The sequence below is a fragment of the Ictalurus punctatus genome, chromosome 12, assembly GCF_001660625.3.
Source record: "Ictalurus punctatus breed USDA103 chromosome 12, Coco_2.0, whole genome shotgun sequence".
NCBI classification, from domain to species: Eukaryota; Metazoa; Chordata; class Actinopteri; order Siluriformes; family Ictaluridae; genus Ictalurus; species Ictalurus punctatus.
In genome coordinates, this window is record NC_030427.2 from 10563692 (window position 1) to 10588928 (window position 25237).

The 25237-nt window shown below is 42.0% G+C and overlaps 1 protein-coding gene across 5 annotated transcripts; it reads right to left on the bottom strand.

Annotated features, from left to right (window-relative positions):
* Positions 1 to 2336: 2336 nt before the first annotated feature.
* Positions 2337 to 25162, bottom strand: marf1 (meiosis regulator and mRNA stability factor 1). Of its 5 annotated transcripts, XM_053684155.1 has the most exons (27): positions 24943 to 25161; positions 24204 to 24399; positions 22361 to 22549; positions 21863 to 22201; positions 20288 to 20456; positions 19627 to 19841; positions 19150 to 19267; positions 17943 to 18115; positions 17071 to 17535; positions 16064 to 16215; positions 15388 to 15528; positions 15105 to 15291; positions 14771 to 14949; positions 14561 to 14641; positions 13682 to 13918; positions 13446 to 13565; positions 13151 to 13332; positions 10728 to 10948; positions 10044 to 10186; positions 9450 to 9583; positions 8922 to 9124; positions 8349 to 8576; positions 7803 to 8036; positions 7378 to 7599; positions 6694 to 6754; positions 6194 to 6277; positions 2337 to 5730 (listed from the first exon to the last, which is right to left on the bottom strand). In XM_053684155.1, exons 2-27 carry the CDS (start codon positions 24339 to 24341, stop codon positions 5258 to 5260), a joined length of 5088 nt encoding a protein of 1695 aa, XP_053540130.1. In that variant the 5' UTR covers positions 24342 to 24399; positions 24943 to 25161; the 3' UTR covers positions 2337 to 5257. The 5 variants fall into 5 exon arrangements, with proteins under 5 accessions (XP_053540130.1, XP_017337680.2, XP_053540132.1 ...); XM_017482191.3 differs by having other exon boundaries at positions 21863 to 22549; XM_053684157.1 differs by lacking the exon at positions 21863 to 22201 and having other exon boundaries at positions 24943 to 25160.
* Between the last annotated feature and the right edge of the window lie 75 nt (positions 25163 to 25237).

Genomic DNA, 25237 nt, shown 5'->3' on the forward strand with positions numbered 1-25237 from the left:
GAACTCCTTTCAGAATTCTAGAATCCAAGCGAGTCCCAGAATCAACTCTGGTAAGGATCTGAAGCTCCGTTGCATTCTGGAACGACTTATTACAATTTTAGAGAATTCTAGAATCAGCTTCAGCGAGGCTCGGTTACGTTCATTAGTGTGTGTTCCACAGACGCAGAGCTGGATACGGTGCATAACCGGCCTTTTTCACCACAAAATTGTCTGCTCCATTTCATCTCTAAAGAGCTGGTGGACTGGAACAGAGTTACAGTATCTTCTGTATCAGAGCTCTGGGGAGGGGGACTTTTCATTGCTATGGCAACAACTCAAGTTATATCTATGGCCATCAAAAGAGAACAGATCTGAACAATGTGGAGCTTTTAAAGGTTACTGCTGAAGAGAAATTTTTTTTTTTACAAAAATCACACAACCATGATTCAGTGGTCAGTGGAGGGAATTTCTCTCATGAATACATCATGCATCCATCATCTTGCCAATCGTTTTTCGACAACAATACATTTGTTAACTTTGTGCCGTATCTTAGACGAGAAAGGTTTCGACCACACAAACTCCAGGCGTGATTTTTATGCCGTGCAATAGGAGACGTCCACACGTGATTACACAACGGTTTAGCTCTGAAACCAGTGGATCATCCTTTGGCTTTGTCCACGCGTATACAGTTTGTACGTGAAGGCTGGAAAAAGCCGTCCTTTTATGCAAGTATTTAAACTCGAAGTGAACAAACTACCTGATCATACAGGCCATAACAATTTCCTTCACTCGGTCTTGCATCGTCACACCGCATCTCACTCCACATTCTTTACAGAGGGTGTATACGTGTATACATGAAATGCGTTTTGGAAATTTACATATTGCTCCGATACCAACTTTGTGATGAAAATGACCGCAATCTGGATGCATTTCACGATTGACGACCAAAGCAACCGTGCTGAGGAAATCTCACGCAGCATCAGAGCATGTGCTCACGGGCGTACACATCGTATGCACACAAAAAGGTATTCATGGGCGTGATGCAGTGAAGCGAATGTGCAGAGAAACTTGAGCGAAAGAGAGTGAGAGAGATCAGACTATGAAGGATGTTCTATAGGGAATCCTTAATGATGCTATAATTTAGTCCAACGCTTTAATCAGCTGCCCCAGTACCAAGATTCGTGCTAATTTGCATGTTTGCCTAGAAAAGCTCAACAAGCACAATATATACATCGGTTCTGAGACAGGACATTACTTGTGTTAAAAGGTAATAACGGGTACACACACACACACACACACACACACACACACACTACTGTGCATTTCCCCTTTGATGTTCAGCACTTGGATATCACAATCAAACATCCACCACTGATCTGAAAAGATTAAACACACTCATTGTACTACTTTTTTTTTTTTTTTTTTTTTTACTGCTAAAAATGAGCCGCATGCTTTCAAGCAGGACGCGAAAAACTCCACCGCAAATCTTCCATTTTCTCTCCTGTGACCGCTGTGATTCTTTACAAAATGTTCAAACTTGAATGGACCCAAGCGACGACCATGTCCGATTTCGTTTCCTTGCCCGTGAACGCGACACTTTTTTCACGTGAACACACGGTGTCCGTGTTACTTTCTTGCCTGCGAGATCTTTATGTTGTTGTTACTGTACTCATCTTACACGTGTAGTGTTGTGAGCGTTTCCATCACAAAAGATCAAACCCGCGAGTTTCAGGAACGTTAGGTTAGAAAACACAAAAACTCGAAAACGTTCCTGAGATTTGCAGCGGTTCATTATGACGGTCTTTATTGTAAAGCGTGAATAAATACAAGCGCTTAAACGTGATTTGTAAATACGTGTTCCAATAAAAGCATCTTTCTGGATATTATTGGAGTCTTTGTTGCGTTTGGAATAAGCATTTTTGGGTACCAATAGAAAGGGAGCATGTTACTAGAATGAACATTATAAACATTTATTATGCGTGCACATCCAATAAAACATGCCAGTACTGTGGCAAATAACTGAGCATGTAAACAGTGCATACTGATGATATATACACACAATATCTATCTATCTATCTATCTATCTATCTATCTATCTATTGCAAATGTTGAAGAATATCTCTAAACAAGCTAGCTCGCATAAAGCAAAACTCTAATTCTAAAGAAAGTTTGGATTTGATGTATCCATATAAGCACATCCGCTAACTTAACTGACAAGTGAGTTAATGATGAGTGTTTTGATGTTGGTATGGGGTTGCAAAGCAGTGTTAACACAGTTATACGTCTAAAACCGTAACACTGGGTGGGAATTTTTCACACCCTCCAGGTTTAATAAAGTAAAAGGCCAGAGTCGAAACTGATGCTTGTGAAATTTATTAAACAGAAATATTCTGGGCACTTCACAAAAAAGTGAAAATGTTATAATGGCTTCATGATGGGGGTAAGAGTGACCGAGTGAGCAGAGGCAGAAGCCACAATACATTAAAGAACATGCAACTCAAGTACATCAGCAAGAACCGAAACGAGGCATGACACAGAGTTTCAGGTTAACATTTGCGACAACGTTCTGCTTCTGATGAGAGAATAACTGTACAGTCGTCGTGAATCTGCGCATCGTTTCACCCAAGAGCATCATCCAGCTTAGCGTAATTACTTGCTGGATTTATTTATTTATTTTTTTAAACAAGAACGTTTAACAAAAACTGGTTAGCTCTATTATGGATAAATCCAGCATGTCTAATACCTTTTGTTCTAACTGCACTTGCTCCAGGTCAATATGTAGAAAACACATAACCGACCCCTAACCACGTAAACCAAAAACACTCCGTGCTGGAAAAGAGCCGCTGCTCAACTAAATGCTCATAACTGCCATGTACGTTCGACTTCGTTAACATTACACCCCCAGCAGAATGATATTTAATAAATCAAAACTATGCAAACGTGCATAGGCAAACAAAATTAGCTCGTGGCGTGACAAACAAGGTTTTCGAGATTTGTCCTCCGAGTTAGCTGTAAGTAAATTACCTCCCCAAAACGGCAAACTGAAAACGTAGCGGCAAAATCAGGACTCGTTACGGCCAGTGTGACTCAGTTCCCTCCACGAAATAAATATCAGGCCTTTGATAATCTTGGGAAAAAAAAAAAAAAAAAACCCAGCTCCTTTAATCTGGGATGAAAGTAAATCATTTGGGACGTAACGCAGCCACTCTGTTGTGGCGAATCAAGTCAAGAAATTAGGAACATGAGCTGTAAACTTGACTAAAACTGGACTAGACTGCATTCAACTTACAGCAGGACTTCTTTAAGCTAAAACAGCAGTCATTTTGATGACCATCAGGTTTAAGGCCAGAGCCCAGAAATAGTCACACTCTCATAGATTCACAATAAAAACAGGAAGCCATTTTACAGGGAGATTCTCTCAAAACGTGGTGCAAACACAGATCCTAATGGCAGCTCGTCAGGTGATCAGTCTAGGGTTTTTTTTTTTTGTCCTGGAATAACCCAGACAGCACAAACGGATGCAGGATAAGTCTTCGGTCCCAAGAAACCCACTAAACAAGACAACAGAAAATAAATCTACAAACAACAACATGCTAAGGGAGTGCAGGAGGGAACGCTCTAGCGGCTCTCTCTCTCTGTCTCTCTCTCTCTCTGTCTCCCATGGTGCCAAGGCTGATACAAACCATTGTAAAAAGCCAGGCTCGGTTCACAGAGAGAAAAAAATAAAAATACAAAAAATAAATCAGAGGGCCTGTGTGCGTCCCCCTGATACCACTCATACCGGTGTTTCACTCACAGCAGTTCCCCACCCTTGACATACTCCGGTGCCTTAAAACCCATCTATAAAGTAGACATGCTGAAGTCTTGCATTAAGAATAAGCAGACTGTCAACAGATCCAAAGAAACTGATCAAGGTTAAAGAAAACAACCTTGGCTCTTGCCATCATGAACCGCCGTGAAAATGCAGGAAGCAAACGGATTAAAACTCTACTGCTTCTATAAATATCGTACCACAATCACACAGGAAATTATCTATGCACTATGTGCATATAACATTCCATACACGTGTACACACAGAAAAAAACAAAAACGACAACAATCGAAATAAAAACACAAGCTGCGCACATGGCTAAAACCGAAATGGAGCTTTTGCTTGAACTCCAGCCGCAGGACGGCGGAGTTTTGCACGCGCCAACTCAACTTTCACTGTCGACATTCAAACTGTCGAACGGCGCGCTTCAAGCTAGCGAAGAGCTCCGCAACACAACCGCGACTTTATCCTGGCGTGCGTGTCTGGGTACCTGACTCAAACTTCCAAACTGCCACCTGCTCGTCTTCTGATCTCCTTCGAAGAAGTGAAACCGACTGCACTGTTAAGATGGTGAACAAAATTGCCGTTACAACTCAGGCTATTAAACGTGTGCACTAGAGCACAGACCAGAGATCTCCTCAAAACCTTACAGAAAAGAAAAAAAAACCACAACTTTAGATCCTAAACTCTAAAGAGTTCTGGAGTACAAGAATACCTACAGAATACCTCCCATCAATACAAAAGGAACTTGCATCGTTTTGGGCTCAAGATTATTACAATTAACATAATCAATCCCCTTCTTCAATAACTTAATATTATATTTTTTTCAACGATCCTGTGTATAAAATAGATGACGTCTCCTTTGCGTTTGTTATAACACAGTGTGCAGAAAGAGCAGGCTCGGTCAGAGGACTTCAGAACGCGTCTACTAATTTCGTTTGGCGAAAACCATGATTCCCAAAACAGCATCGAACGAGAGGAAATAAGATTGTGAAAGGACGGAAGCTGCCTTAGTTACAGCTAACTTGGAGGCACGGTTTCGTTTCATATAAACTCATGTTTCCTTTAAACATATTCTACAAGACATGATTTTTATGTTCTGCTGAAACTCAGAATTGAAACAAACACGGAAATCGGGGCCGTAAACTAAACAAAATGGCTGCAAATATTTAAAAAAACAAACAAACAAAAAAAACAGCCAACTAATGATGAGCAAGTGCGTTGAACATTTTAAGAGACAGAAGCAGAAGAAGCACAGGGAGAGGCATGAAACCTTCAGGCTACTGTTATGTCAGGTCAAATCCTTCACGGCCACAGCTCCGCAGAGTTACACGGAGTTATTTCACTGGATGATTATAAAGCCCTTTTCAAGGTTTTTTTTTTTTTTTTTTTTTTGAGCAAGCAAAAAAAATATAAATAAAATAAAACACTGACTTCACCAGAGCTTGATCTGATTAACAAGTAAGTTTAGACTGAGGGGTTTGTGGAGAAGGAAAAATTAGCTGCGAGTTTTATTTTATTCCGGAAGTTTCTTTTGCTGGGGCTTTCCGTGGCCGAGGGTTTGAGGTTGGGAGGTTGCGAGGGTGTATCACTAGATTTAGTATTCCCACTCTGACATTCTGAGTTCTTTTCATCACTGTTGGTGGGATCTGAGGTTCCCACAGTTTCGTTCTCTTCATTTGAAGCTGTGCAGCGCTCAGTGGCCGTCATAGCTGCTCGAGGCTGGCGGTCGTGGACGGGCTGATCCTCTCTGGTGCCTCCTGTGGGCTGGCTGTGCGAGTGCTCGTCGAAACGGATGAGGTCTCTGTGCTGGAGCAGAACCGGGTCGGGATGTAGCTGAGGGGAAGGCAGGCAGGAGGGAACCGGCCCACATAGCAGGTCCACGGGAGAACCGGAGCTCATACACAGCAGCTCTGCCTCACCAGTACTGCCACCTGACGCTGTGAAGGCAAAAGACAGCTTGAATTGTCCTTCAACACAATTGTTCCTTCATTTTATTTCTTAGGGTCCCGACACAGCAAGCCAGCAGTCGCTGTTGCGCAATCCAACATTGTTTCTATTTGCCTTTTTGGGATTGGTCAGCATTTGAGCAACTGAGCATGCTAAATAGAAGCTAGTGGTAAGAGTCCTTAGCAGAACAAAACATGCAAACAAACGAGCAAGCAAACGACAACTCTCAATGCCTCAACCTCTATAGTCCCAGACCAAATAGTATGCCACTATAGAGACCGATAATGGTGTAGTTATAGCTGTACTATTTAACAGCAATTTAGATGATGAATACAGGAACACCAGTGTCGCCATAATCACTTGATCCTGAGCAAGATGCTGACACACATGCATCCTCAATCAGCCATGTACAATTTACTGATGCAGCACTTTCTAGTCCGTGTGTGTGTTTACCTGGGCTGTGTGTGCTGGCAGGGCTCTGGCTCTCTCGGGCCTCCTCAAGCTGAGGGCTCTCTGTGCTGGCAGGGCTGCTGCGGGCTGATGACGCACACACATTAATGAAAGGCAGAAATAGCAGCAACACGCTCAATACTTGAGTCCAGGTGAACACTATTCTAACAGAGGAAAAGCTGGAACTCGAACGGTCTATCGGTGTGCATGCTAGGTAATTGACAGCCAAGCCGCTCGATATCGATAAAGCAGGTTTCAACTTAAGCGGAAAAAGTTACTTTAGCACGTACAATCGTGTAGGAATCCGTGCCTGGGATTCTGTGATCTTTTCACACATTTTTCTTGTTAGATGTCTGCACATTGATGCCTCCATGGAGCCATCAATAAATCAACACACCAAAAATCTATCATCAGCTGGGCAATCTTTACAGAATCTCAGGCATGCTGTGCCAATAGGTAACAAAGCCATTAATAAGGCCTCGAGTATAATGATGTTCCCTCACCTTTCATATCATTCCTCAGGACTATAATCTTCTTGTGTCCATGGCCTTTGATCCAGACTACCTGTTTAAAAAAAGCAAACAAAACAATAAACAGAAAAATTTTGGAAAATCTAAACAGTGCAAGCTAAATCATCCCAAAGATAAACACACCATCTCCCCTACCATTAAGTACACTGGCCGTCTACACGTGCCGCCCGTAATGAACGAGAGAGAAATGATTTCCCATCAATCAATGTTGCTTCCAGCTACGTAGCCATTAGTATAGACAGAGAGCACGTTTTGAGTAGGAAAAAGGTGCTGCATTGAGTGCTTTTGTGTCGATATTTGCGGTTTGGGGGTGGGGGGGCCACACAGAGCAACCATAACAGCCTGCAGGTCAGCTTTGTGCCCAAACATACTGGCTACCAGTTAGAAGTACAAGCTGTAACGTGATGCGTTAAATCTGCAGCATCAAAGCAGCAGCCTTCTCAATGCCATAGTTAAATAATAATAATAATAATAATAATAATAATAATAATAATAATAATAAAATATTCAAAATTAGCTTTTTGAGTTGAATGTATAGAAAACACTAAACAGGAAACGCTCATTGCCCTTCCTTTCCTACCGTCACCCCTGGAGAGTATTATGTATTAAACAGGTTTGGATTTTCTTAAAAACGGAAAGAAACATTTGAACACTGACTTGTGGTATGGCAGCCAGGAGTTCATCCAGACTGCTGTATCCATAGTCACGAGGCTGGAACTCGTGGCCCGTGTACTTGCTGAAGGCACCCCGAAACTCGGTCAGGAAGATCTGGTTATAGTGGTAGGTATGCAGGAGGGCTCGAACTTTTCGGGCAAACTGGTACAGCTGAGTTAACCTTACTCGATCTTTGGCCTCATCATCCTCCTCCTCCTCAAACAACTGTACAGAGAAACGATCAATTTTATGTACTACACATCCTCAGTTTTTTCTTTCAAGATGAATTGCTTCAATCACACAAATAGAAGAGATGATCTATAAATGCAGCAAAATGAATTCAATAGAATATTTCAACCTGAATATATATGTTTATGATGTTGAAAATGTTAACACTCCAACACACTCTCACACCTACACATACACACCTCCACTAGGTAAGGCAGGCTCTTGAGCAGCTCGGTAAGCGAGACAAAGCCGTACTCGCAGGGGTTGAGTTGCTGGTCGTACATCGACTCGTACTGCTTCTGCAGCGCCTCCACTCCCAGCCAGTTGTGCGCATCAGGAAGTGACATCATTACAGCCAGCAACTGGGACGTAAGAGCACGTAGTGATTTTCTGTTGATAAGTTGGACCACTTTTTCTTCAGCACCATCCACTACCTTTGTTAAAGGATAAAAAAAATAAAGTATACGATGAACAGGGAGGAAAAGTGAAGCATAACATGTTTAAGATGTAAAAATAAATAAATAAATAAAAATTCTTATTCTGAATATTAAGATCAGGGGTGGACAAATCATAAATTGGGCAAGTTAAAGCTCCACTTTACTGCCCAGACTCAACCCCCCCCTTGAACCATGGGCAACTACGAACATTTTTAGAAGATGAAGGTCTGTATTAGTCTAGAAACTAATATATGACCCCTCCATTGTTAATGCTGCCTTGAAATATCACCTGCTGTCGACGTTGCTTACCTTGACCACATGGCAGAGTTTGGCGAGAAGGGCAGGCAGCGTACTGGCGTCGTAATCTTGCAGGCGGAGGCCGTAACCGAAGGTCTTGCTGTACTCAGCCAGCAGCTGGCTAACAGGTAGGGCGCAGTCTCTCTGAGCACGCAAGAGCTTCACCAGCTGAGCTGCCAGAGCCTTTACCCGCTCCACCTCAGTCAGAGCTAGTACCTTCTCCTCACCACATTCTAGCACCTGCGCACAGGTCCAGAGATCAGAGTTTGAAGAATTGTAACTGTAGGTATGCTGGTTTAAAAATCACAATGTTACAGCACTTTACTCACCAATCACTGACTCTCATTAATTACATATAAAATAGTACATATCACAGAGCTTCACATTTTTTTTAATCTGTTCTTCTCTACAATCTGTGAAATAACTTACTAAAATGTTTATTTGAATGTAAACCAAGCCAGGCAAAAATAATCTAACTAATAAACAACCAAGTCTGAGCAACATTCTGAACAAGGCATCTAACAGATGGCTAACGGATGTAGAGCAGAGATGTTGAGCCGTGAGAGCAGGTTGATCAGCGCTCACCTGAAGGACATCAGGAATGGCCTCAAACAGCTCCACGAGCTTGGAGAACCCGTAGTAGGTGAGCTTGCACTGGCGGCCAAAGTGGTGGTGATAAGTGGGGATGAACTTGCTGAAGGGCATGCGGAAGTGCGGTTGGTGCCGCAGCAGATCCACCACCTCCTTCCCAAACTGTCTGGTGCGCTCCATCTCCTCTGTGGTCCGCTCTGAGAAACAAAACATGGGGGGGGGGGGGGGTGTTTAGATTTAAGATTTTGCTCGTCTATTGCACAATCCAATTATCATATAATTTATTTTAAAAAAATTTTTTTTAAAAACCCCACACACACACACACACACACACACACACACACACACACACACACACACACACCCATTGTATGTATTATAAAAAAAAAAGAAAGAAAAAAGGTGATCCAACTCTTGCAGAAGTCTTTAATATTAAAAAGAACTGAAGTGTGTACAAGTCCCTCTTATTAAGCTTTTAGTTGAATTTTTGTAACACATTTTAAAAACTCTGAGAATCATCACCTCTCTTAGGTACGGATATGACCGTGTCAGAATCCTGCTGTGTGATGGTGATGGTCGTGTCAGGAATCTCAGTCAGCAGATCCATCAAGTCACACATTCCGTACTCAACAACATGCCAGTCTCTGGAGAAACACCTGTCCCCACAGACAAACACAGGTCATTTTTAATAAGCAGACAAACTGTGTGTTATTTCATAATGCTAATGTCTTAACTATTCTAGCAGGAAATACTAAAATTAAAGCGAACCCGAGTAGTTGTGTTCAGACTTTTCACATTCAGAATGTTCTCACAGAGATGAAGGAATTAATTAGCAAAGTGTCCGCTCAGGTCACGTGTAACAGTGGCAACAGAATAGAGATGCTATATTACAGAGATCCCAGTAAGTGGTAACAGCAACTGTTAGAAGCCACCCGATTACATCAGCACACTCTTACCCGCATGCATTAAGTTATGATGCTGATAAATCATGAAGCAGGAGTAATAATCAGTTACAGTGCAGTATCAGACCAATACAATAGCCCTGGTGTATCTCAAGGTGTATATCGTTTACTTTTAAGACAGAAAAGAGACTAGAGAATAGTGCAGGTGACTGACCAGTGGTAGGCCTGCATGAAGTCCCTGATGATGACCTGCTTGCTCGCCTGAAACTTGAGCAGTTTGAGCAGGTCCTGAGTGAAACGCTTCACCTGTGCCCTGTGCGTGAGGGTCAGCAACCGCTTAGAGCCAAGGCCCAAGATCTGCAGTAGAAGAAACAATGCTTATGGTCCAGGCAATCACTCAATATTTCATATACACACACACACACACACACACACACACACACACACACACACACACACACACAGCATTGTTGTAGGAGACACATTAAAAAGTACCAGGTATTTTTATTTAGAAGATAACTATAGTGTAGCTGTGTGTCACACACTCACTACCTAAAATAGCACAGAGTCTATTTTCCATTAGACTAAAGCTGGGTGATGGTTATTGAAGCATGTGCTTTCATTCCATGCATCCATTGTTTCTATGCATGATATATATACTTTGCTCAATTTTTGTCCAAAAAAAAATATATATATACACAATCGTTTAGTCCAGAAAAAGAGTTCTGTAGTTATATACTAATATGAATAAAAAAAAAAAAATTAAGTTCACTTAAGCTTTGGTTCTTCTGGTATTACTTTCTTATTCCTGTATAAATCAGTGAAAAAAAAAAAGGACTAATAACACAAAACAACAAAACAGGCATGCACAAAATCAACTGTATTGCAAAACTCTGACCTGCAGTACGTGCGGTACAGCCTCCAGAAGCTCCAGCAGTTTGGAGTAGCCATAATCAGAGACTCGGCACTGTTTGGCAAAGTGATGGTGGTAGGCTGGGACGAATTTAGTGATTGGCATCAGGCAGCAGGGCTGGTTTTTCATCAGGTCTATGATTTCTCGACTGAACTGGATCAGTTGTGGATTTCCTACTGGGCTCTTACAGCGCTGTAGCCATGGGTCTGTGCAAATCCATGCCCAGAAAAAGAAAAGAAAAGAAAAAAAACAAAACAAAGGCAAATGTTATATGGAAAAGGTCGTTGCATAGGTCCTTTTAACTTTCAGGAGAATAATTTGGGGGTGTGCTCCTTAGGGTTGCAGATCAAAGGTGGTCGTTTTTTTAAGTCTACTTTGAGAACACTCCTGTGGACCAGTAAAAACTGGAAGGGAACTTATAATCGCTGACTGTTTAAAAGATAGCTTTACTTCATGAGGCATTTAACCAACTAAAGTGTTTATGTCACGACCAGGAAAGTGGAAATTTTCCACACTTGTTGGCTTTTGTTTTTCCACACAGCCAAAACTTAATGGATATGCTTGCGTTTACCATGCAATATTAGAGAGCATTTTAATATATGGTATTTCAGCCTGGTATGGTAACCTGATGGTGCAGTCCAAATCACAGACTGCCCGTTAGGTACAGACAGCTATGAAGATTATGGCGGTTTAAAAACATTCGGATAATCTATGAGCAGTCAGTTATTAGACAAGTGGAAAAATAGTGTCTGATCTGACCCACATATTTTACACAGAATTTCAGCTTTTCCCCTCTGGTAGAAGATTCAGGGCCCGAAAGTGCAATCTGAACCGATATAAACATTAATTTGTGCCCATGTTCATTAAGCTTCTCAACGCTAGTATGCACGTGACGTAGGTGTTGGCCATAAGGGTTAGGCTGCTTGGGTTATGCAATATGTTATTTGTGCAATGTAGGCTATACGGGCTGGGCAATATTTTATATTTATGGGCAATGCAGGCTTTATCAGTCATTAGACGCCACCATTGTGAGTAGACGTGAATGAGTGAATGGGTGTATTTACATATGTAGAGCGTGTTGTGTTGCATGAGAGTATGTGTTATTATTTTGTGCTGTTGTGTTATGTTGTTTAGTAAAACTGCACAACGGACAGAGTCCAAAACTAATTTCCCTTCAGGGACAATAAAAGTACATCTCTCTTATCTTTTGTTTACACTTCTAGTGGAATGCTGTTCACAAGAACACACATGGCTTGAAACTGGGCTTCACATGCAATGAACAGTTAGTTAATAACCTGTTTCATCCATTTGGGTAACTCCTGTTATTTTACATAATGGTCTCGCTTCCTTCAGTGTACGTGGTTCAGGAATCTCTGAAGAAATATGCCTATTTAAACAATTTGTAGGAGTGGTTTGAACTGAAACTGGCAGTTTGTGTGTGGAAAGAGGGGGGGTGGGGAGGAAAGTTTATTTTTTATATCCAAACACGTTCTCCAATATTCAAGGTTGCCCTTCAGGCACACTGAACAGGAAACCGTTATTGTTTCCAAAAGTGGGGGGGACAAAAAAATGCAAGAGATTGTTGAGAGGTTGAGCTGGATTCAGCTTCATGCAACAGCAGAACTATCAAGAAAGGTGATGTTGCCCAGCTGTGAGTGATGGCCTGTGTAGATATTTCCATCTGCCGTATGTTCCTCCCAAAAACACAAACATGAGAAGTTATTTATAATGCATGACCTCAACCTGCATGACTGAAAAGGTGAAAAAAATAAAACAAAAGACTGAAAAAGATAAATAAATAAAATAAAATAACCGAAATGAATAAATAAAAAGGTACCTGACGGACATCAGGAATGGCTTCAAACAGCTCCACGAGCTTGGAGAACCCGTAGAAGGTGAGCTTGCACTGGCAGAAGCTTACCCCATAACTATCTGTGCTCTTGGCGAACTGCATTCTAAATAATGTGTTTGCTGTTTGTTCCCTCGACCATAATTTAAAGATTAAACATTTCATCTGTAAACCTTGTTGGAGAGACACACCCCTTACCTAGGAAGCACTGCGGGCTGTATTTGTGTCAAGCGGCTAGTTGAAGGCACTGGGAGAAGAGAGTGGTATACATGCTGCATGCAGTGTGCACATATTCTTACAATTTTTCAGCTAATATAAAGTTACAGCATCAGCCTACTGTGATCTGCCAGAGGCAGCCTATTCGATCAATCTCATAAAAGGACCATCAGTAGTTATTTAAACATTACTAAAGGACAATCATTTATAACCATTACATCAAAGGGCATATTACCTGAAAGGGCACCAATACCTCAGTTAATGTTCTGACTCAATAGTAAAGCAATACGAATCAGACAGATGCTACTTCTCATGTCACTCTCTCATATATACACGTGCGTACCTGCATTAGGTGGCGGAGGTTTGTTGTGGATCCATTTGATGACCTTGAAGCCGTTCTGTGCAGTTACAATGGTGATGCCTGGTATACAGGTAATGAGGTGTTCCAGTGGAACACTACCCTCCAACTTCCCTTCTTCTTCCATGGTCAACGGACTGAACTCTGATGCGTAGCATTCTGGCAAGCTAATTTGAAGAAAAAAAATAAAAATAAATGTAAATTATTCATACTGCCTCCCCGATAACAATAATTGACTTTGCATCTGTTGCTAGTATGTGAATAAGGGCAGGTGTGTTACCTGAGCAAGGGGATGGTACCCTCATGAGACTGCAGTAGACTGTGCACATGAGCAGACAAGGCTTTCAGAGACACCACAACAAACGGGATCTTGTATGTGTCAGGGTCATAATCTGCCTCACTGCACACAAAGAATAAAGATAAACGATAGGTAGGACTGACTTCCAGAAAACATGCCATGCATTTTATTACCACTATCCATGCTGCAAACATGTACTCATGTGTTTACGGTCCTACCTGAAATCTTGCTGTGTGTAGTGACGTTTGCAGACAGGTTCGTGGTACTCGAGCTCCTCGAACACCACAGGACTGCCACTGGTGGAGGAGCCGTCATAGGACTGGGAGGAGCCCAGGGGACTATGTCTGACTAGGCTGTTGGAGAGAAGACACACCAAGCGTCCTGCACCTTGTTCACGCACAGCCACTACCTCCGGCAATCTGTAAAGGTCGCTCGCCACCAGTTTACGGCCAAACCTGCAGACCAGGTTAACACACCCACAGCACGGATGATTCAACTATTGCTATTCGACTACACACCTATCAGTTAATTATAGTGAAAGTCACCAAAAGCAGAGTCAATCAAGTGTGGGCAAAATCAGAATAAATATATGATCAATTAAGCAGTCTGCTGGAAAACTGAAGAATGCTTGTAAAGCTTCATGTTCAAACCCTCTTTTTCCTGAGCAATCGAAGAATTATCTAGCAGCGGACGCTGGAATATTACAAGATGTGATGTGCTGAATAGTAAATGCAAAGGGGCCAATAACTGACATGGGTTTGTAATTATATATATTCAAAATGTACTGAATTCTTTAGAATAAGAATACTTCAGTGAATAGTTTCAATTCTTTCATATTTTCCTTGTGAGATTAAACTAATTAACCACAGACAATTTTTGGATAAGCCTTTGAACCCATCTTTACCATGGGAGCCAATAATTGTGGAGGCTGATAATACACCCAGTACAGGGAAACAATCAGTAATGTCAAGTAATTAACTAACTGAAAATGGATATTAAGCATTCTAATGCCATCGTGTTTGAAACATTTAACGATTTTGTCTACAAGCACCTCAAAAACACCCCAGAGCAACCCAGTCTGTATAAAAGTGACTCACTTTTTCTCATAAATTTCAGAGAATTTGAAAAGTGGAAGACAGTTCGCTGGAGAATCTTGAAGAATACTGATGATCTCAGAGCTGTACGAAAGAGAAACAGAGAGAATCATTTCGATAATGTCCCGTGTCCTCACTACGAACGAAAGCAGAGGAGCTATAAAAACACTGCACTCTAATGATTAATGCTTGCTACGTGTCAGAGGTCAGTACCTCAGGCAGGTTAGGGACTTGTTATTTGCGCCGGTGATGAGGGAGACATTAACGCGCTTATTGCCGATCTTGTAGCGGTGGAGAATGCTGACGGCTCCTATAGCCTGCTGCAGAGAACCCATCTGTACCTTAGCTTTCAGCTGGTAGTCTGTGTGAGGACTGAGCTCAACACTTTTCACCTGAAAATACATGGTGATAAACACATACTAAACTTAAACGTAGACATTTTTAAAACCTTTGAATACGTAAATGTTCTAGAAACCCAGGCAGTATTTGATATCAGGGTTTGAAATATGCTCTAGGAGGATAGATATGGAGTCACAGGTTCTCTCACCCTGCCGTGCTTGGCGAAGGTGTCGAGCAGGATTTGCTGTAGCTCTTTCCTGGACATCCTGTAGTCGAGGTTGGCTACCTGGATATCTGCACCGTCTGAGAAGGGCTCAGGCTGGGAGTCAGGACATGGGCTACGAGAAGGAACACTGAGCGGCGACGAACGATTAGACAGACATGGAGACGCACTCCTGAAAGACAGATGTGTAGCAGCGCTGGTTAGCTGCATGCTGGAAAATATCTGGAGAATTGAACTCATTATGCATGTTTTGGTAAAAGACACAAACCTTGAGGACCAGGATCCCTGGGAGAACATCAGCGGGCTGAAGGAAGTGTGCAGGTTGAGTTTGCTGAAAGCTGATGGAGTGCTGACCTGAAATGACTCGGCTGGAGAATCTGTAGTACTGCGCACGCTGCACGTGTCTCTCCTATGCACACAAAACCTGCCTTTTACATCGCCGACTTATTTTCAAAGACCTTACCAGGAAACACCAGAACATCCACAACCCTCCGAGCACATTTACACTCTGCAATATCCAAGCTACAGGGACGTTCAAGGAACCCTTCTCACGCTTCCTGATTTTGAACAACTGAACTCATCATAGGAATGACAGTTTATGAATGCTAATTGTCAGCCACTTCATTTTTAATTATTTTAACTGAATCATCTTAGGCACACACCTTCAAATATAATCTTTTTATTTGAACACTTTAGGGATAAATCTTGCTGGAGATCTAAGTGTTCTAAATGGAAAATATATTTTTATATATTAAATGTTGCAAAAACTCTTCATCTAAATGCCCTTAAAATACATTTATTATGTGTTCAGGATCAGGGCTGGTGCTAAACTCAGAAGGGCAGCAGAGCAAATGGTGCAGCTTTCACAGAGAAAAACCGCTTCCAATATAGACCAAAGTCAAATGTGCCATTTTTAACCTAAGAGGAAAGGGTAGGAGCAGTACCTGCGGCCACGTTGCAGGAGCTCTGCAGGGAAGGCTGGTTTAGCAGGCTGCAGCTGAGAGGTGAGGCCGTTGCTCTGAGGAGACGCAGATGCAGCACGGACCTTCTCCAGTGGGAAACCTGTCCGGGGCTTAGACTCCATACCACTCGCGTCCTGGGTTTAAGTAAAGTAAAACGTTAATCTCTCACAAATCGTAAATATTAATGTTGGGGGGGGTAACAGCCACGTTTTGGTAATGTTGCAAGGAAGTCGAACTCCAAAACTTTAACAAAATGTTATGAAAGTTTGGTCCCAATCATTTAAAAAAAATAAATAATTTTAAAAAATTAAATTAAAAAACCCACTGCCGTTTAGAGACAATTTTTAGCTCCAAAAAAATTAAAATGCATAATGTACATAAAGGAAATGCAGTAATCAGTTAAAACTGGAGTTAGAATTTCCTGCAACAGTGTGTTCTGCAAAATGGATGGAACGACATGGAGCTGCAAAGCAAAAGAGAATTCAATTTGAGTAGAAGAGCAAAGATATGGATGATAACGGAAAGGACAAAAAGCAGACTCATGCAAACCTAATGTTTAAGCCATGATATGGTCACATGAACATAAAATCAGTCCTCCATGTTATGGTTTTTGATGCAAAGCAACAGCAGGGAAAGAAGGGTCTTCTGGGAGCTGCAGGTAGGCAGGTAGGATTGGGTTTAGGAGCAAATAGGGGAAGCGCAGATTTGTTAAACCCTGGCACACTGGCTCAACATTCTCCAACAAAACACATGCCTGATAACTTGCAAGCTGACTGTCGGGAGCTTGGCTTGAGTAAGACTCCTGCTGAGTAAGAACTGACGAGCCAAATTGGGAGGAACATTCTCTGTGGGAATCTTTGGTTTGTTGGAGAATCTTGTACTCGTGGGCTCAGAATTTTATTAAGCTGGAAAGCAGGCTTGATGTGAGCATCTTAACGGCTGAAGGATGAAGGGAGAATGGAGGCAGAACGCACGGTTACACCGCTGACCTGGGAAAGGGACTTCAACACTGGGCTGCAGGAAGAAGCATGCCCCACTTTCCTAGGGCTGTAGGGTCTTTCTGGAACATTTACCCCAGCATCTTTGCCGCTCTGAGAGGCTCGCATTGCCCGCCTGGGGCGGCGTGGTGACCGTGGCTTCTCCACGGGGAGGAACAGGGCACTAGAAAAGGAGGAAGAGGCAACAGGCCGTGACCGCTCCGCCTCCTCCTCCTCCTGTAACCCGTCAGGGGAAAATGACACAGAGATGCGGTTCCCTAGGACGTCCTCGTTCTCCATGCGCTTGCGGGCACGCTCAGCTGCCTCTGCACTGGCAAATCTGAGCACAGCAGTGCCACCAGACACGCCCAGCACTTTCCCACCACAGTTATTGGACAGGCGCTGAAGCCTGCTACTGACGGACTTGGCGTCGCGGTGCGTGGGGAGGTTGTGCACAAAGAGGAGGTTGAAACAGGGCTGGAGGAGCAAAGAAAGAGGGAGCACTCTGGGTTTTCTGGGACTGTTCTACTGGGGTAGGTACTGGTTTTGAGATGTATAAGGAGTTTTCGGTTTGATTCCTTTATCTACACCAATTTTACATTAAAAAAAAAAAGCAAATAATTGTACACAACCTACAGCCTGTAATTAATCCAATACATTGTCAGGAGTAGCACGTCATGGCTGTAGCTTGAGGCAAGGCTGCACTCCTGTACAAAGGGCCATAGGTTTAACAAAGGCCAGAGAAGGCTAGAGTTCATAAAATATAATCCATATTATAGTTCTAGTAAAATCTGGCCACTGAATAAAAAGAAAATGTGCATCTTGCAAAGGTTTATAGCTGACTAAACATTTCTGCCCCAGGTTTGAGATGAGAAGATAAATACCTGTGATTTGATTAGCATCCTGGGAGGCAATTCCGAGACAAAGTCCTCAAACAGGACGTGCAGGTGTGCGTGCTGCAGCAGAGCAGGTGAGGCTTGAGTCTTGTGCACCAGAATGACCTTGAAGCCATGGCGATGACGTAGGTCACTCAGTTCACTGGCAAAGTTTACATCAGCTACAAATCGACAAGGGTGGGAGTGAAAAAGGGGGAAATCAAATGATGGTAGCTCACAGGCACTCTAATGTTTCTTTATCTAATGAAATGCACCATGGTATAAGCCAAGTGTATGTGACTCGCAAGGACAATTTATTAATTAAGCCGTGGCCTAGAGTTTCAACAAGGAATGTTCCTTTTGCCTAATTTTATTATACAGATGTCTGTAACAGTCATTGGACAGATATTCAGTTAACCACTTTCAGAACTTTCACAAAGTTCCAGCTTTAACGGAGTTTACAAGACAATAAATCACTGTTATATTTGTGCGCAAAAAGCAAAACATTTGAAAATCGCACTGGATTAATGAAGTTCGTATGATCATGTGATCACAGTGGCAATGCATGTTGATTATAAACATGCATTGCCACTGTGATCACATGATCATACGAACTTCATTATGAACTTCATATTACTTAATGTCCATACAGATTTACTGAACAAGTGAAACACAGAAAGGAACGAGAGATATATATATATATATATATATATATATATATATATATATATATATATATATATATATATATATATATATATATATATATATATATATATATATATATATATAAATATAAAAAATTATTATTTAATTTTTTTTAAATGGGCTTGATTTGCAAACCTGAGGTACCCGATTTGTGTCCATGGTCAGTTAATACACTTAATAAAGTTGCACTGGATGTTATGAGAAATATATGTTTTATAATATCGCCCGTGAACTTCATATCTGGCTGCCTGCTCCCAAGATGTCAATCATGTCAATGCTGTTCTCTAAATCTAAATATTACCAGATGTGCCATTCCTGTTTTCATATTTTACATGGACATAATGAATACCTGCAGAGTGATTTCACTATTAGAGAATAGTAGCACCATAAACAAGGGTATTCGATTACCGGGTGCACACCCCTAGTACTCAACATCTTCAGAAAAGCAATTCCCAAAGATCCCAATATAGACCATTATACTTCCATTTTCAAAAGGTCATAGACTCACAAGAAACTACAATGACTGTGGCAGGAGCGGTGTGTGTTTCAGCAAAGCGCCTTAGACTCTGCCGGAGTTTGTCATCAGCAGCGTTTTTGGCTGTGGCGTTTATGTGAGCAACAGTGACCTGTTGAGAAGGTTAGACAGAAATCAATATGCATTAAAAAACAAAACAAACAAAAAAACAAACAAACAAAAAGAAAAGCTTAAAGTTTAGAGTTAAAGTAAGTAAGTAAATAAACAAACAAACTACTTGTAAATGTACTTGGGCATCCAAAAATAAAAGTACTGATAATTAGCTGTTCAGGACTTCCTCAAACACAGGTCTCCTTCATTTAATCGGATGTCTTGCACAAATAAAAAGGGGGACATGCACGGTATTACTTACAAAATAAGTTGGACAGAAGATGATTTGCTCAACTCGGAAGGGTTTGCAAATGATGTTTAATGTTTAATGAGCTTGTTTGCGTGCACATCCATGTGTACCTGGCAGTTGTTGAGCTCCTGAATGACAGCCTTGTTCTCCTTGCTGATGTCGCATACGCAGATGAACTCGGCTTCGCGGTGTCCCTGGAAGAAGCGCTCACGGAGTCTCTGGACCACTGTGGCAGCTGAACGCCCGCTGGGTACAGCACAGTTCTCTATGTCCCAAAACACACCCACTGGGGGAAGAGACTCCTGCCCACCGCCCTCAATCGACCCTAACATACATACATACATATTTTTTATATATATATATATATATATATATATATATATATATATATATATATATATATATATATATATATATATATATATATATATATATATATATATATATATACACACATATACACACACACACACATATACACACACACACACCGTATTAGAGCCGCTACACAAGGAAGCCACTTCTCAGTAACAGAACCTACTACGGTATGATTATGCACATGGTCACCTTCTGAGGCGTTTCAAATCATGTTCACAGAAAAGCAAGTACAGAAGATCCCTAAAGAACTATCCTGCTTTAATTCAGTGTCTCCACCGTGTGCTTCCAAAAAGCACGTCGCTCATGTAGCTAATGTGTGCGCCCGTCAAGTGTAACCTCTGTCTAATGTCTACCTAACGCCTTACAGCAGACTAAATGCATGTGTGCACTGACCATATTTCTGGGTGATTTTGCCTACGCTGGTGGGGTGCAAAATGCCATCGTTGGAGGTTCCAGGAACTCTGCAGCCATTACACATAGGTAGAGTTGCAGAGCAGGGCTGAGGAGGCGGGATGTTCGGCCAAACCTTCTCCGAGTCAGCAGCACCCAAACCCTGCGTGGGCTAAAACATTCGCTCAGATCAACATCAACCTCATATCTGCAGCTTCTCGAACACACAGTTACAACACAAGTAAAACAAGCTGGGAAATATCTAGGGTTTAACTCCCATTTAATGATCACTACAACTGCTTTAAAAAATTTTTCTAAAGGCTGGGGATGTTCAATCCCAGCACTTTTTATTTAATTTAAAAAAAAAAAAAAGTGTCATGGGTTAATTTACAGGGGGGAAAAACTACAATTATGAAGTTGTAGCACAGAGCGAGACTTTATATCGGCTTTATCCGTTGTTCTAATGGCCAATTTAATCATCCTGCAGGATCACAGAGTTTCCCATCTTCCTGTTTCATAACATACTCCAAATACAGCCAGAATGCAAGTGATGAAAACCATAGTGACGCAATTTACTAAAATTTAAACCCTCTATCGTTGATTGCTAGAATTGTGAATTTAAACCCTAGCTGAAGTGAAAACACTTGTAAAATGTGTTCGTTCAGTGAGACCTTACTAGAGTCGTGTCCCAAATGGCATACTATACACTATCGACTAGAGTATGAATTTTAGAAGGGTTCTATCGTCTCAAATGGCACGCTTTCTGGTATTGTACTAACCAGAAGTATATGCCGTTTCCTGGTCGAGGGCAAATTACGTCAAACGCACATAATGTGATGGTGCAAGCATTATCGAAATAGCCAAACATAACAAAAATGAATTGGTACATTTTACTGTTCATGTTAACGTTTCCTTTTATGCCCAACAAGACCTCAGTCACCGTCAGACGGAGGCATGATCGTCTCCGCAGGTCAATTTTGCTCGCACAATTTAAAATCAACTTAGCTGTGGTTGTTGGCAATGTGAACAATTTTTTTTTATTTTATTCAGCATCTGAGCCTGATGTAGCCCCTCCCTATCTGCTACATAAGGAAAGCTGCAACCGCTGAGCGCGTGAAGTACCAATCATTCCACACTTCGTTTTTTCGGGTGAATGAACACATCATCCGGGAACTTAAAGTGCATTTTAAGGTGTTTTTCACATTAATCACACTAATTATACTACAAAATGGCACAGAATAATGCATTTAGATATAGGCTCATAGCAAATTTCAAAATAGTTAAGTCCATGTTGTCTTGTCTATTTATTCCTACGATGAAACACGGATCATTTTGTTTTTGGCTCTGAAACAGCTTTTTTCCGCTTTCCCTTCTCTGTAAATACTGATTTCATGCTACACTGCCTCCTAGTGCACACACCCACATTACGTGCAAGTAGGAAGGCGGATATCTACGCCGAGTGCCCACATACGGAAGTCTCGACATAGTATAGATCAGGTCTAAACCTCCCGAAGGACTGCACCAACCTCAACTAGCCCTTTAAAATATGTAAAGCTGTGCTGCTGGCGAAAGACCAACCTTTCTTAAACACTGATGGCAGTAGTGTGCTCCCTTCTGACAGCCTGAGTTGTGCTCGAGGTACAAAGGGTTAGTGCAGAGGTGAGTAGAGGAGGGTGCATCACTGAGTGAATGGTAGTGCTGCTCCACCCGATGCTCCTCGCTACAGTGGCAGCGCCCGGATAAGGCCACGCAGGGCCCGTGGATGGGTGCGGACCCAGACACATGTTTTGGCTGCAGACACCCAACAGAGGAACAAGTGTGGAGGTGCCCGCAGTAGGATGGGTGTGTGTGAGCTGCCATGGGCTGAGACGTGGCTACTGAGGCCACCCGGAACCCAAAACTCTGCGGGGTCTGCAGCTGTGCAGGGGAAAAAAGTGCAGGAAGGCCACCACCAGTGCTAGCATTAGTGTTGCTGCTAACGCTACAGCCACCACCAAAACTGTGGGCCCTGGCTTCAAGCGAGCCAGAGTGCTGCTGGACGTGCAGGCTGCATTCACAGCAGGAACACAAGCTTACTTTAGAGCTTCCAGGCTGCAACTGAGGAACGGTCTGCTGGGGGAGTTGAGGGTCTGAAGCAGGGAGCTGGCAGGGAGGAGGTGCAGGCTGGGGGGCCAGAGCAAGAGGCTGCTGAGATGCACTGTGGAGTGGAGGGGGAGGGACATCCTTCAGCTCCAACACTGGCTTACGGACTTCCATGTAACTGTTCTAGAGATTTTAAAAAAACAACACAGAGGGCTTTCAGTGGACCATAAAGAAACATACAATGACAGCATGATGGAACAGTCAAAAATGAGTCTTTCTGGATGATCTAGCACTGGGAAATATAACAAGAGAAAAATAGGGTCGGTGTTATATTTTACAACACATTCTTATTTGACTTTCCACACATCAGTACCTTTATAACACTGACCAACTCAAATGTCACACAGGAACAAGTACATGATTGAAAATTAAAACGTACAAGCCTATTTTCTTACATTGAGATATATATATATAAATAAAAGTATATACACATGTATAAGAATGGCCAGCTAACGAAGAATAATCTCCTCACAAACAGATTATTTTCAGCTCTCACTTGTTTAAATTAATTAATTAATTAATTAATTAATTTCATCAAAGAACACATCATACATTTAGTCCATTTATGGTGAAGTTTTGCAGGATATTTTGGCCTCTTCAACCTGTACTGGCCGTGCTAGCTCACAAATTTAAACTATGACCTTAATTAAGTTATCGGACTTGTTCTTTGGAGAAATAACACAGCAGAGCTCCCGTAGGCTGGATTCACACAAAGCAGGTTTATTTAGCAGTCAGCAAGACAGCAAACAACCCAAACTGGTCCCAGGGATACATGCCACATGAAAATGTAACTTGCACCAAAGAACCGTCGGCTACAATGCTCTTTATATACATTTCAGGCATGGCACCTTATCTAGTTTTAATCAATCATACACAATTCCCTTTTGGGTGCATCTTTATCACAATCTTCCACAAGTGTCCCAGTTACACAATTTCCCATTATTGTGTGTGGCCGAGTCATGCCTACATACTCTGCCTGCGCTTGGGCCCCAATGCCTTCCTTATCCACACACACACACACACAGACTGTACAAACCTGGTCTCCTTAACACTGAATTTCAGCAGTTTTTACATGTCAGATGAGGTTTAAATTTTTTATATTCTATTACTCTAATATTTCTACATAATTTTCCTACATAATTTCCAACAGTTTAATGTTGTGGAACATGCGCAAATCCAATTATTACAAATCCTTACATCATAACAGCTATAAACCATCATTTCCTCACCAGTGATTCTTTTGTCCCCCCCCCCATCTCTTGAAATTAACAAGGCAAAAAAAGGCCACTTTGTCCTGCATCCTGAAGATTTCCTGCATCAGATAACCTAAAGTTAAGACGGAGCTGACACAGGAGACTCTTTCTGTAAACGCCCGATAAACGTCTCCTCACGGAAAACCGTTAATTCGTTTATTATCCCATCTGAAACTGTCGGAAGGGCAAGGACAATTCAATTGTTTGTGGTATACACCACAGACAACTGGGTTTGCGATCAAAAGATGGAAGTGAAACTGAACTCTTAAACCAAGAGCAGATGTTCAGAGCTATTTATCGCTTAAATAATCAGTCTAACAGGAAACATGTCCAAACGATAAGATGAGAATAAACACGTTAATATAAACTGATGGAAGGAATGTCCGAGGTCCTGTTATAGAAAACACATCGACCAATCAGAATGAAGTGAACAGTGCTGTGGAGCTGATATAAGACTGTATAAAGACCAGCAGGTGTAATGTGACCTGCTTCTTCAATCTTCTGCTCTGTGAAGTCCAGCTCACCTGGTGTGGTGTAGACGGGGCAGTTTTCTGGAGGGAAGAGAAGCAGTCGGCAAGTTTCCAAAACCTGTTGTCTGTGTGAGTGAGCCATGGGAAGGACCGTCCATCACAAACTTTCCTCTCCTTTCCAGAACCTTCCATCACACCACCTTCCCAAACATCTCACCGATGTTTCACTACTCTTCTCTCTCATGTTTGCCTTGAGAACATAAACCTTTGTTAGAAGGTGAGACACCAAAACTTCCACCAGAGACCTACTGCTAACTAGAAGCAGGAGGAGAAAAAAAGGCTATTTATCCAGACGAGGAAACGTTCCGGTGTGTATTGGTCGTAAGGATATTGTTTGTTTGTTAATGGTTAAGCCTACTCACAATCCCTGCTTCATAACGTTATTTATATTGGCTAGCGTTAAAACAGTTCCGCATTTGTAAGCTAGAACTCAAGACGAAAACCAATAGATAGAGCTTAAAACGCATGGTTTATGATAATGTGAAGAAATATACATGAAAAGTGTACAACATGACGGTGTCTGTAAGGTGCATGAGCGTTAGCAAGCAAAACAACCAAACACAAACTGGTGTTGTTTAGCTAGCTAGACTGCTAACTCTATTAGCTATTTTAGCCCGTTAATGTAGAAAAGAGCACACCGTTAAACAGTGTCTATTTTCCACACGAATGAAAACAATGCCTTTTTTATACGCTGTTTTGTTTCGTTAACCTGCTAACTAACATAGAAACATACCTTCTACCTTTCACCCATTCTCTCTTGCGCGCGCACCCCTGAAGGTCCTCGCGCCAACCGCGACGTAATAAAGGTTTATCTACTGACGTCTCCGTGGAAACTCTGTCGTAAACACGTCGGCCGCTGTCGTAAATCGTCCGTCGCGATTAAACGGACACCTGACCATCACACCTACAGTATATATGGGCTTTCCCCCAAACTGTTACAAAGCTACAAAGTCGGAAGCACTCAGTCGTCTGGCATGTCTTTGTATGCCGTAGCGTTTAAGATTTCCCTTTGCTGGAATTAAAGGACC

Excerpts from the sequence above, each read along its gene's own strand:
- marf1 (XM_017482191.3), bottom strand. The coding sequence starts at position 24,341 with ATGGAAGGTTCTGGAAAGGAGAGGAAAGTTTGTGATGGACGGTCCTTC. Across the intron at positions 13,919-14,560 it reads TCTGAAATTTATGAGAAAAA|GTTTGGCCGTAAACTGGTGG; the intron begins GTGAGTCACTTT and ends CCTGGTCTGCAG. Across the intron at positions 5,731-6,193 it reads TGCCAGCACACACAGCCCAG|CGTCAGGTGGCAGTACTGGT; the intron begins GTAAACACACAC and ends TTGCCTTCACAG.